This window comes from Geospiza fortis, unplaced genomic scaffold (assembly GCF_000277835.1).
Source record: "Geospiza fortis unplaced genomic scaffold, GeoFor_1.0 scaffold1, whole genome shotgun sequence".
Classification (NCBI taxonomy): domain Eukaryota; kingdom Metazoa; phylum Chordata; class Aves; order Passeriformes; family Thraupidae; genus Geospiza; species Geospiza fortis.
The window spans coordinates 1,860,545-1,874,413 of NW_005054320.1; the positions used below are offsets into that span (position 1 = coordinate 1,860,545).

A 13,869-nucleotide genomic window follows, 5' to 3' on the forward strand; every position below is an offset into this window, starting at 1 on the left:
TTTTGTTGTAGCTTGGTCTGTACCCTTATTATCAAGTACTTAACTGAAAATGTTAAATGTTTTAGTCACTAATGAATACAAAGTGCATATCAACTTGTGCAGCCTCCCATGGTCCTACAGACACATAATTTATTTTCTGACATGGTAGCATTTGTGAGCCACGTGTGGCAATGTATGGTTTGTACCCGAGAGGAGTCACAAAATGAGTGTGAGGCACTTTTTCCCTTAGTTATGAGGATTTGCCTGCCCATGGGCTTTTCAGGTGGGAATAGCCATCCATAGTAACCTTCACAGTGCCCTGTAAGCACTTCTGGCATTGAACTCATAGCAACCAGAACTGGGCTAGAGGAGAAGCGAGAAACCTGGGAATCGACAAGTGCCCAAAGTTGCTGCTGCTGTTTGGGGTGTTGTATGACCAAGCCAGGGTGCCTGTGGTTCCTGAGGGGGTAGGTGACAGGGGGCCCTTGGAAAGAGGCTGGCAAAGCAGCTGTGAGAAGATGTGTGTTATAGCAATTGTGGGCTCTAGGCACTGAGTAATTTGTAAGGCTGAGGGGTAGGGGCCAGCAGGGTGCATTTAGTGGAATTGTTTGTCAAACCCAGATATACACACAGGTGTTAAGTTTGGGGAAGGACTTGTAGGGGAGAAAAGAGTAATGTGAGACCTTTAACAAGTGGTAGTCTTTTCAGTCTGTATGATCTGTTTGCAAGAAAATACAGAAAACAGGAACTCTTTTCAAATCTACTTCTGGATAGTACCAGGTGTATGATGTTTGGGCACAAGAGACTTGAAACACCAGTGACATTGTTGAGAGAGGAGAAAGACGGGAATTCAGTGTTCAGGACTGGGAAAGGAAATCTTATTATAAGGGGTGTATGTAGTTTGGCCTTGTGTGAGCGGGAAAAGTTGACAGAAAAAGGTATTTTCATAATGGCATTTTTACCTAGAATTAGGTTGATGTGGAATGGTTTATCTTTTCAGTGGTTTACATTGCTCCAACCATCCACACATTTTTCTAATGTATTTCACTATAATCATATAAATCTTGCTCAGGGTAGGATATGTACTCAAAAAAGGCATTAACTCTTTACCAAGATTACTGTTGTTTTTATTTTAATCTGAAAACAGCCGTGTTGTTTAACTTCCATGGTGAAGAATTGCTATGGTAGAGATTAATAGAAAACACAGAGTTACTCATTTAGCACTGAGAAGAATGTTTTGTACTAATCTACAGTGATCTGTGGCACTCTTTTAACAACTGACTTCAGAAATAGTTATCATGAGTCCATTATTTACCAATAAGAAGATCAAGTCACACTGGTAGCCTTAATATGTACAACCTGCTGATTAAAGAAATAAATGAGAACTCTGGGTATGCCTTGCTTTCAGATGCCAAGCAGACAAAAGAAATGAGTCTTTTAAAATATGAGAGATAGTCAGTAGTAGAACAGTTTCTGTCTCTATAATTGTGGAATATACTTATTCCCTGATCATAAGTACATGATTTTGGAATATCTTATGCTGTTCACTTCTTGTGCAACTACAATGCTAACAAGATGAATGGCTTCTCTTTAACCTTCATTCCCCTCTTTGTGGCTGAACTCTTCCTCAAACAATGCCACAGCCAAAAGAAAGAGCTGTTTCATTTTAAGAGGAAGACATAAGCTTTAACATTAACTTTCTGACATTTGAGGACAAGGAGTGTCTCCTGACACTCCTTACTTTATGGGCTTACTTTCAGATGTTGTTTACAAGTGCTTCAAGAGTATGTCTTTCCTAAAGGAGAAATTTTGTTCAAGAGCCACAAGCCTGCAAGTTACATTCAATGAACATGGGAATTGTATGCCTCTTCAATCAATTTCAACTCCTCCTCCAGGTGGAAGACAAAGGTCATCTGCTTTAAAATATGCATCCTAAGCTGAAAAGCCAAAGAAGGTCTTAGTAAGCTGTTTACAGAAATTCCAGCAACTGCTCTGAGTATAGATCTCAGATTGCCAAGCTGCCAGGGAACTAGAGATGTCCTGGAGCTCCTCTAGAGATGAGAGGTTCTCTTGTGTGGCCATGTCATGTGTTTTGGGATTGAGCTCAGGCTGCAGGCTCTGAGCCCATAGATTCATACAGACACATCACTGCTGCTGTGTTCCCACTGTGTTGCACTGAAAGCCACACGCCCTTCCAGGGTTGAGGAGCCACAAGGCCGGAGGCTGGCACAGTGGGACCAGAGCTCTTCCAGGCCTGCACGACCTTGTGCAATGCAGGTACGAGCAGCAGCAGAGAGCTCAAGGCAACTTGTGCCTGCTCCTCAAGAAAGATACGTCCAAAATAACTTGGCCAGATTTCCAATGTCGGATCAAATGTGTTTCTCCTAAAATGTCTCTGGAAGATGGTCCTGCCAATTGAACTGCAAGGTTGTATTTGATGGGTAATAGTTAAAAAAAATTTAAAAATCATCAACCTCCCCCAGCAGTTAAATACCTTTTTAAAAATGGAAAAAGAGGAGAGGGGAATTGGGTTGTCCAGAACTGCATGTTTCCATGACATCTCTTCTGAGTTCACCTCCTGGATTTGTACCTCTGCTACTGGTTATCTTTGAGAAACCTGCATAGGATCACATCATTTTCAATATGCCTTGTTTGGCAGGTTGAGTCAGGAAAACAAATAAGTGCTTTAAACCCCATAACTCTTGGAAAATGTAATTGTTGCCTGGACAGTGTCACCATGACAGAGAACAGCCACAGCTCCAGACAGGCCTTCTGGCATTTAAACTGCTCGTTGTTTCAAGAAGGGGAACAGTCATAAACAGTCTGCAGACTTGGGGCTGCTCTGTGACATGTGTTTGCTTTTCAGAGTATGGAGTCAAGCTTTCATTTCCTGGCAAAGAGAAAAATCGGAGCTCTAATGGGACCACTTAGTGACACTGTCTCTGCATCTGTGATAGATTTGCTTCCTTTATGGTGCAAATCAGCACACAGTTTATTTTACTGTGGTAGTATTCTCTAGCCAGGTAAAGTAAAGGGAGTTTTTCTGCCTCCTGTGAGGAATGTTAATTATTTTCAGTATGTTAAAAATGTGCAGAATCCATGACAAGTCTTGGCATAATGAAGAGGGAAACTAAGTACTTGTAAAAAAATTACAAAGCAAGTGCAAAACTATGAGACTGGAAAAGATTAGTAAATTTATTTTCAATATGAGCTTACTGCAGAGGAAAGCTGGGAATTAATGGTGAGAGGACTAGCTGAAACAGAACTACTGGGTTCAAAGAGTAAGAATATAAATGCTAACAAATAAAGTCCTTCTGCATGTATTTGACTTCAGTCATTTTATTAAGCACAGTGAAGGCGAAGTCATGCATGATGATGTTATAAATTTGTATTCCAACAAGTACTAGCAGTTGTCAAAAAACACGGGGATATTCTAGGTGTAAAAAACAGGGCAAATTCTAACAAATTTGTTGCATGGCTCATGCACATAAGAAAAACCTGTCTTTATTCCTTATAGGGTCATCTCACTTCAGGAGGAATGTAGTCCTGAAGCAGAAGAGACAAGAGAAACCATACATAAGGATCAGCTGGTTTACTGCTTTTATATGTACCAGAGAGGCCTGTATGGAGACAAATGGAAGAGGAAGGAATCAAATACTCAAGGTGAGAGCTAATTTGAAACAGTTTTGTCACACCTCAATATTGTCAGTTTTCTTTAAAATGCATTTCTGTCCACATCTGGTTTCATACTTAAGGATACATTACACATTAAAAGTCAAGGCTGCTGAGAAATTCTGCAGTGTGGATTTTCTTTGAATATAGATTTTCCTGTGTAATGATCCACAAAGTACCACCATCATTGCATACTTTCCTGGTATTACTTTTCCAGTAATAGTCATATACTAATGAAGTAGTATGTTTCATGCCTTTGCATGAAAATAAGCCTCTCCAACCAAAAAAGAGGAGTCAGCAGCATGTTGATTGCCAGTTCTCCACAGTTACTTTATTTACAATGAGTTCCTGGAACAGAACAAATACTATTATCGTTTGGGGCAGAAGCTTCAATAAATAATGATACACTATACACACACATCTTCGTTGTGTCTCACATGCATATACAATGTGAGGTCTTACTCATGGTAGCCCAGAACTAATTTGCAGTTTGTTTGGAAAACATATTCTTCCTATCAAGTGCATGTTAACTAGTGCAAGATACAGACCAGAAGTGTGACGTGTGAACAAAGTCTTGTGACAATAACTTGGAAATGCCAATGAAAGTTATGTTGTGAATAAGATCTCCTGAGCTTAGGGGACAGGAAGTTTGGTTTCGGTACACTGAAATTTAATAACTCGGACAAGTCACATCTGTGCTTCATGAGTAAAAGTGAGTCCAAAGTATGGGGTTTCATACTACCCTGGTGAAGTTCATGTTGGCTATGTTACCATAACAACACTTGCCTAGAGTACTACTACACTGTCTAGGCAGGGAAAGAGAGTAAACCAGAAAAGAAACCATTCCTAGCAGATGATAGAAAAGAGACCGCTGTTCTGGAGGAGAGACTTTATCTGTGTGGTGTGGGTCCTCCAGTAAAAAAGTCCTTCTATGTGGGACTCCAGGATAGCTCTGGTGGAAAAGGACTCCAAACAGGTTCAACCACAGGGTCAGACCAGGCTGCTCAGCTTTTATTTGGTTCAGTCTTGAAAGCCTCCAAGGAGCCTCAATAGGCAATCTATCCTCATAGAAGAAGTAGTTTTCTTTACATCCCACTGAACTGGCAGTCCTGCCCTCAAGCATGTCAGCTGCACCCCCCAGTTTGGCATCATATGCAAACTTGGCCAGCATGTGCTCTGTTGCCTCCTCAAGATCATTGATAGAGATATTAAGCAGGACAGGCACCCAGGCAGGGTATCAACCTTTAACCACTGCCCTCTGAGCCTGTTAAACCATTATATTTTAACCCATCTAGTTGTCTGTCCTTCCAGACCCTAACATCCTAATTTGGATAACTGTATGTGGAAACAGCTTATTTACATACACCTTGCTAACTATAGAGGCAGAATGTTTTTTTAATGAACCCATAATCACAGACTATGCACCAGAAGCTTTTCGCAAGCCAGTGACACAGTTTCCTATTAGCCCCTGACACAGCTTCCTACCAGTTTTACAGCTCTCCCCTCCCAGAAGAATGTGAGTACATGGGATTTCTACCCTCCTTGGAGGGAAAAACGCTTCACCTGCTTTTGAAATGCTGTCTCTTCTGCATGGAACTGCAGGTGAACTACATAAGGCTTTCTTTCTAAGCACAAAAATGGAGTGTTGTCACTGTTGGAAATAAAAGGGCAGTATAGGAGTCTGTATGCTGTATAGGAGCTGAGATGAAAACTAAAGACTCCAGTAACCTCAAACATTTACATTAGGATTTGCCTTACTCTGAATGCCAACTTGCAAAGCAGAGACAAAGCTGTTCCCAGTTGTCAAGACAACATCTGAGGGAAGTAGAACTGTCAACAATAACAAAAAAAGTCAGAGATTTCTGTTGTCTCTCTGAAAATGTATGCAATATTAGAGGAGTACAAGAGATTGGAAGAACTGCTTAAAAGTCTGAGTCTGCCTCAGAGGGAAGAGCCTGGGCAGGTATGTAAATAAACCCCCAGGTAGGGAACATACATAGGCAATGTCTGCTGGAAAGGAGGCAGAAGAATGTTCAGAAGAATGTTCAAAGACTGTTACACAGTTCCTGTAATTTAAAGGCATTAAAAATAATAATAATAAAAACATTTATTTTCCTCCTGGCTGGAAGGAGCCTGAAGGATGAAAAGCAAGGCAGTGCTGTTGTGTTTGGCCAGTAGCCAGCCAGCCAAGTAAGACCAACAGGAACATAAACAGTTTGTATGCATCTCAATGGGAAGCCTCCTTCAAAACTGAGGTGTGGAAAAAGGGTTCAAGCACAAGTTTACTTTTTGCTCCTTCTTGTTTTTTGGTTTTTTTTTTCTTAAATGTAGGCAGGTTATTCTTTGTGTCACTGGAAATAGTTTAATTTTAGCTGAATGTAACCCTGGAGCATAAAATGATGGCTTCTCTGGAACCAGAATGGACAGGAGAAATATAAGCTGCCTCTACAAAATCTGCTGCTGTCTTTGGCTTTAATTTAGAGAAACCACACCTGCGGTGCATCTTAGAGAAACTGGGAAGCTTGGGATTCGCAGCTCATTTTTTCACAGTCTCCATTAAGTCACCAGCACTATTTGTGATACTCTGCTGAGACATGTTTTTCTTCTGGTTTTATGATCAGTAGCTCATTTTTACTTTGATCTTTAAACAGTTTTGAGAGAGAAAGCATGGTCATATGCACTACTAATATTTTTTCTGAGGTAAGTGGTAAAAGTTCAGTCTTGTAAGTCATTGTTGCACAAATGTGTAGCACAGAGATGCTCCTACTCCAGTAAATGTGCTGGATTTATAGTAGGAAAATATCACTCCACTTTGGAGACTTCTGTCATGGTTTCCAGCACAGCTAGGCTGATGCTGATCCCTAGACCTGTTCACTGAGGGCCAGCTACTGCGCTGTGCTGTTCAGTGTAACTGCACCCTTATTCTTACCCTTAGCCTTGGATCCTTAAGAATCCTGTGGCAGACTGGAAATAACATGCTTAGCTCCATAAAACACAGTTAACTCTTTTTCAGACAAGGTTTCTGACAGGTCAAGCAGCCAAAGGCATTGACAGGGATTGTTGGGAGAAAGAAGATCACAGGTTTGGTGTCTGCTTGAACGGCAGCAGTAAAATTGCCATTCACGGTCCAGCACCGATGGAAAATACTGACTCTGGAAACCAGCCACCAGCCCATTGTTTGAGCAGGTTTGATACCTAATAATGAGGGTAAAGAGGAGAACACACAAGGAAAACGTGATATTAGATTCCTTGATAGTTTCAAGCATTTCTCAAAACAGCATTAGCATTTTTGACATAGAGTGCAAGTTGAGGGTTTGACTTTGTGCTGAGAAGCACTGTTTGCACTTGCTGTGTACAGAGTAACAATTTTCTATAAGAAAGTAGCAGTAGTTAACCAATGTCTTAACATTTATGTTGCACTTAAAACTATTTAATCAGGCTAAAGTATTTAATCATTCTAGTATGCTAACCAGGAAAGAAGATTGTTCTGGGGTTATTATTCTCAACTGTTTACAAATCATAAGACTGACTTCAAAATAGTCCATTAATATTTTTGTCTATGACTGTTGGTATTTGAGGATTTGGGCTTTATTGAACTAATCTTTTCAACTACTTCTCTACCACAATAAAAATTTTTAAAAAGCTTGAGAAGCCATTTTTTAAAAGAAGTTCATTAACTTTTTTAATTGCTTGCTTTCACAACTATGTGTCTCTAGGAGAAGGGATGCTTTATTAAAAGCATTTAAGCTTATGATGAAATCATTTTTTTGATAGCAATCACATAAGGAAAACTGTGATTCAGATATTATGTAATTTTAAAAGTCACATAAAGTTTATGACTGGATTTTCAAAAGAAAAATCTGCTGCTTCATGTTTTCTGTGTGCTCGATAATTCTATCACACCTGTGAATCACTGTCGCCAGGCAGAATAGACATGGTCTCAAAGCATGCATGCCTCTGTCTGCACACCCTTCAACACTTCAACACTGATACCCAAAGTAATTCAAGTGGTAATCAGTTTGAATAGCTTGCTTCTTGGAGACTAAAGACAAGGAGCCTATGAAAACAGACATGTCATTGGTTCAGCTATCCGGTGCTCATTCTCTCAAACACCCTCCTGGCCTCACTGTTTCCCTATCCTGAAAATTATAGGAATGCTATTTCTTCCATCACTTCTCCTTTTCTTTCTTTTCCTTTCATCAAGGAAAACCTGTAGCAAACTTTATCTGTGATTTAATAAAATCAATTACAATGATCTATCTGAAAGACACTTTCAGAAGTAACTGTATGTGTAACAATTACCAAAAATCTCCCTTAGTTTCATTCAATGACGTCATAATTTATTCTAAAGACCGGAAGTATCCAGAAGGGAACACACATCATCTAGCAGAGTTTGGTGTTTGGAAAGTCATTCACTTGTGCACAGGGGTGTTAGTGCTTGCAAAGACAGCGTGAGGCTGAAGTATGCAAAAGCTGAAAAACTGATCAATTTTGACCTGTGCAGTGATGAATTTCCCTGCCTAGTTTTCAGTGTCCATTTTTGAACCGAAGAGTCTCTTCTCTGTCTCTTCCCCTTCGTTCTGTTGTTCACACAAGAGTATTTATATTTGTTTGTGTCCCTGTATCTCCCAAGCTGATGGGGCCACAGTACTGGTTGTGCTTTGTGAGACTCCTTCAAGGACCTTCAGAGTTCAGTCGTGATGGGGACTCTGAGTTGCCATGGTATCACACCAAGTATGGCAGTCTGGCTTTCACTCAGAGGATTTCAGCAGGGCTTTGATAGGAAGTTGTTCTGATTTTTGGCTCATATGCCATAGGAGCATATGGCTAAGACTCTGAGTAAACGTATTGGATAGCTGCAGATGATTGGTGTTATCCTGATGGAAGAATGGTTGATACACAGCAGTATAGGGATTGGTTCTACCTGTTGCAAGATGAGCATTAAACTGTGTAAAATAGCAACAAATTTGTGCCTCATCTTCCATCTCTCTCCCTTCCTATCTGCATTTGCACTGCTCAAGTCCTCATGCCCCTGGGAGATTTTCTAGCTCTTTTGTATAGGTGCAATGTTGGGAGCACTTTATTTCTCCATTTCCTTGGCATTTCCTCTCAGAAGCTCAACACTGCCCTGCAACTTCCCATCCTCAATGATCAGATCAACGTCTGATATTCCTGCTCACTTGTCTTTGTGGGAGGTTCTTCCTTCTTTTCTCTTCCTACCTGTTGACATTCAGTCTGGGAAGTTCTGTCCTCTTTGCCTTTGTCCTATTACAGTTTTTATTTTCCTGACATGTTATATGTTATAAGTAGAAAAAGCTGCCAATTTTTTAAAAGGTTGCGGAGTGAACAGGTTCGACCAGTCGCTGCTAGGGTGGAGTTCTAACTGTTTGTTATTGTAATCACCAGTCGTTTTCGGTAACTACTCCTTTTGTATCAGTACCGCCCTGCCTAAAGCCAGGTTGATGGCCCTTCGCGGACAGTGCAAGAGACATCGGAGTACATGCAGATAACATCAGACCCAGAATGCAACCAGAGAGGACCCCCACCAAACTTACCAAAAGACCCCCAAAACAACGAGCCAACACAGAATTAAGAGATCAAAGTGATGTCTGGACGTGAGGAACAAAGTACAGAGCCTGCAGGGACGCTGAGACCTCTTTGTTGCCCCTTGCCCTAGATACGGAAGGACCCCGGCTAGAGGCAAGACTCTGGGAGGCAAACCTGCAAGATGGAACACTGGATTTACCCCCACTGCTCTCGTGAGGACGGGACCCCCAGCTCTGCTCCCTAGAGGACAAAACTGCACTTTTCTCCTTCTCCGAGTCATTCCTGGGAGCGACGACAGTGAGACTGCGGACCCATCGAGCCTCCCAACCTTGATCTGATCACTTTTAATAAAGGCATTAAAAAGAGAAAAGACCGCCTGCCCTATTTCATTACAGATGGATAATAAGATAACTGGCTTTCGTAATCAAAAGATAACTATTGTGTGAATATTAAGAAAAGCTTTAGTGATGTATAGTTATGTAATTGTAGTTTAGATGTCCTCTGTTCTCCCCATGGTTCCCTTTCCCCCGCCCCTGTGTTGTGACCATCAGACACCCAGGGGTGTCTAGGACACAAGCCGTGTGCACGGGGCAGCTGGGAATGGAAAAGCTCAGGGGGTTGCTTAGGGGGTGTGGCATGGCAACAGCTGACCTCCAATCAAGTTACAAGAAAGCAGTCTCCACTGATAAATGGCAAAGAAGAGCTGACTGACAGACTTTGGGAGGGGCCAGACCTGGCTGATGCAACCCCCAGGGGTATAAAACACTGAGCATCCATCTTGAAGATGACCCGGCCGTGTGGTATCTATGGTGGCAGTTCCCAGTGCTGGGAATTTTTCCTTATGTAGTCCTTTTGTTCTATTTTTGATAAGGTTTAATAAACCTTTTTAAATTTTCAAAGTGAGGAGCTGTTTCTCACAGGACACATTATTTTCTACTAATACAGTTTGGTTGTGATGGAAAGATTCATTTTGAAAAAGATGTCACTCATGGACACTTCTCTCTATAGTGAATTGAGAAACAAACCTAGCTAGCAAAACACTCCTATGTTTACATGCACTCATATTTGAGTACCAGATTTTAGGAATTGTGGTTATTTTTTATTCTGATTCTATCTTCTCATGATAAGTTTGATTAAAAAATATCATTGGTGTTGCCTTAAAAATTAGTTTCTTAGATGGAAAGTGTACCTGGACATAAGTAATGTTTTATAATTAAATTGCATTTTTGTTTTAATGTAATTCAAAGTAAAATTTGAAATACATATTAAAGGCCATGTTCAATTTTCTCTCTTTGCTGCTGTCTCATACACAAGGTCCTGTACTCTTTTATTCAAGCTCAGTATTTGGTTTAGCAAAAAGAAAGATAATAGTGATGTTGAAGTACTCTTCTTCAGCTTTGAGATAATGTAAGATTATTTGCTGTAATCTTTCTAGTTTTCAAGTAAAATCCAGAAACTCCTTCAAAAATGAAGAGATGCTCTCAGAACTTGGAGTGCTTATTTGTGAGGTCATATAAAATATTTCCTTCCCTTTCTTTTTCCCGGCTGGCCACTTTCCTACAAGCAGAAATTAATTCTTCAAGGGAAACAAACAACCCTCCTCACACGCCTTTTCCGTCAGTTGCTCTATGCTCTAATCTGAAACAACACTTAATATATCAGATTTTTTTCCTTTTCTGTTGGATTCACTACTCTTGAATCACAGCAAATCCTAAAGTAAGTAGGGTGAGTAAAAACTAGTAAGTACGGTGAGTAAAAACTAGATTCAGGAACTTGGATTTATAGCCAAGTCAAAACAATTTTTTTTTCACAAGACCCACTCTTTAGCACTTTTACTATAAAGGGTAGTTGAGTATTCAGAATTAATGTTACCAGGTTCTCCTCCTGAAATCCTGACATTGCTAAGAAGAGAGGAAAATGCCTCTTACAAAGTGAATGCAGAAGAACGTGAGAAACTGGCTGGGACTGTGTGGGATTAAACTTGGCAGTGGATAGGTTTTCTTTTTCTAGTTGGCTCAAGTTGCCAAGCGTGAAGAGTTGTCTTTTGGATTTGGTACTGGGAGAAGAGGAGGCAAGCTGGTTGGTGGGGGGGAGTGAGAAGATTGGTGGTGAAGATCAGGTGCTCTTGGATGGGAAGTTGCCCTTGCCTTGGGTACAGGTATGGGAAATGAAAGTCTTATTCTGGGAGGACTTCTGTGTAGTAACAGGGATGTGGTATCTGAGACTTTCCTGGCCTGCTGTGATTCCTGTGAAAAACCTCTCCTCTGCCAAATATTCTTCTGAACTGGTTAATGAGTGTTGTACAGCTGAGCTCTGTCATGGCATGCAATCAAAGCATGAATCCATGTTACAGATTTAGTTCAGGTCAGAACTGCTTTTGCTCTTCACTAGTAAGCTTTCATCTGTGAGACCAAAAAAAGAGCTGGGGTGAAACAAAACCACCCAAAATGCATATGTGAATTTTCGATCCGTGCATGACCTGTTTCACCCTATAGTTCCTCTTAAATTGTGCCACATTATTTGTGAACATCAGTAATAACCTCGGCAGCCAAGAGTGTTCCTCATTGGCTCAACAGGTGTCTGCCAGACTGAATACAAACATTGCTTACAACAATAGAATTGTTTTGAGCAATGGAATCAGTTTTGGTGACACTTCAGACTTATGCCTGCACCTTAATTTTGCTCTTTGCTAAGTAAAGCCCCAGAGTGTTGTGCCGCACCTAATACTGGTGCTGTGTGGGAAACCTCCCTCTGAGGCCCCCTGTTCCTCAGCTACATCAGTACCGTGTTATCTTGAGGATGAGACTGAGGGTGAGAACCCTGTTCATTACAAATCTGCTCAGGGAAGCCCAAGTTAAGCTGCAGGAAGTAGTGCTGTTAGAGAATGCACTGAACTCCTGCTGCACTGACTGGGATTATGCTCCCTGAAGCTCTCTAGAGCCATGCAGAGGCTGACACACCACTCAGTAGGCACCAGGTCGTGCTGCATTGAGGGTGATTTGTTTCTAATAACAGGGTAACATGAGAGTGTCATTTCATGTCCCTGTGGAGGAGAGGCCCTACACTGCTCTCCTGAGTTATCTTTGTGGTATGTCCTCCCTCTGCGTAATTGGATTAATTGTGTGATAAGAACTAATTCAATGTCCGTTACAGGTGAATGGGCAGACATAAGAGGTTGAGGGCAAGCTCAGGACACTTGCAACTCTGGCACCCAGACAGAGGCAACAACTTTTATGTGTTTGATTAGGCCACGTCAGTCTCCAAAAGCCAATTTTTCAAGGAGTGTTCCCTATCTGTTGTGGGGTGCTGAGACATGTTGTTATGCCACATGCCAAAGGCAGCCTCTGTAATAATTACCTTCAGCAATATTTTTTTTCATTCAGGGGGCATTTATGCTTACTATTACTATACTTACTATTTTCTCCCTGACCAAGGGAAGGCTGTTGCAGTGTGATGTATTTAATTCCAATAGAAGGCAAGGCCCTTTTCACCCTGGTGATTTCTTCTTGACAGTAGCTGACAAGGCCTCCTTTTCTACAGAAACATTCCTCTTCTCCTCAGATGCTCTCTCTGGACTCAGTCCATTGCAGCTGTGCTAAATGGACTTGTAGTGCTAGTCCTTTAACATAAACTTAGGGCTCTGAAGAAAATGAACTTGCTTGTGTAGATAGCACAAATGGAAACATTTTCAAAGAGCAGCTGGATTATTGGGTTTGGGTAATATAATACAGCCTCAGATCTGAAATTGGGGACTGGCTGGAGATTGGGAACAAAAATAGTTCCTACTGATATACCAAGGTGTGCTGCCAGAACCTGAACAGGAGGATCCTTTGCTCAGTAGTCTGTCTTTGCACCTAGTTTCTGGGCAAAGGAGAGAGAGAAAGGGAGTGGAGAGGGAGAATCTATATATCTGTTTTTTCCAAGTCCCATCTAAACACTTTCTCAGATGTCTAAACAAGGAAAAGAGGCAATAAACGTGGAGTAAATAGCTCTTGGCTGGAAATCCTTCTCCTTTTTGCTTTACAGCTAACTGGGAGTATAATGAGAATATGGCATGGTTTCATCTGTATCATGTGGTGTAAAGCAAACTTATTTTACCGGAAGGAAGAGCTGTTTGTCTTCACTTGCAAGCTTTTGTTCCTTTGTTGAACCCTGTCTTTTGGTATGATAGTTTTCGGCAAGAAAAATAGCTTTTATTAAAACCCTTGTTCAGAGACTTGTCTGTAGAGACAACTCTAGTATTCAACAAAGCAGTGAAGAACAGTCTCACCCTCAATCATTCAGACCTTAGGTGGTGAAATACTTAAACAAGGTCAAAATATCTACAGTACAAATGGAGATAAGAACATAAAATTTGTGCACCCTGAAAAGATAGGATTCTTTGAGAAGCTGCAGCATAAAAATTAGAAGGAGTAGAAAGACTCGAGGACTTCTGCAGCAGAAAGACTGCAGAATCAGGGCATGCTCTGGAGACTTTTCCCTACTCCAGACATGAGGATTTCCAAATTATCCAGGAACTGGTTCTTGCTCCCAGTTGCTGTCTCTCTTTTGAATATCATCTTGGTTAGCAGATAGTTAACCTTACTCTGAAGAAGTAAGGTGTTGAAACTGATTCAACAAATTCTTTGCACATGTACTTAACTTTAAAAATATTCACAGATTAATGAGATT

The 13,869-nt window shown here is 41.0% G+C and overlaps 1 protein-coding gene across 1 annotated transcript in view; it reads right to left on the minus strand.

The window, feature by feature from the left end:
- DPT (dermatopontin) overlaps positions 1 to 13,869 on the minus strand; it is a 28,497-nt gene that overhangs the window by 10,182 nt on the left and 4,446 nt on the right. Inside the window, exon 2 of the mRNA XM_005420626.2 lies at positions 6,679 to 6,846. Coding sequence (XP_005420683.1) covers positions 6,679 to 6,846 — 168 coding nt within the window. The remainder of the gene's footprint in view (positions 1 to 6,678; positions 6,847 to 13,869) is intronic.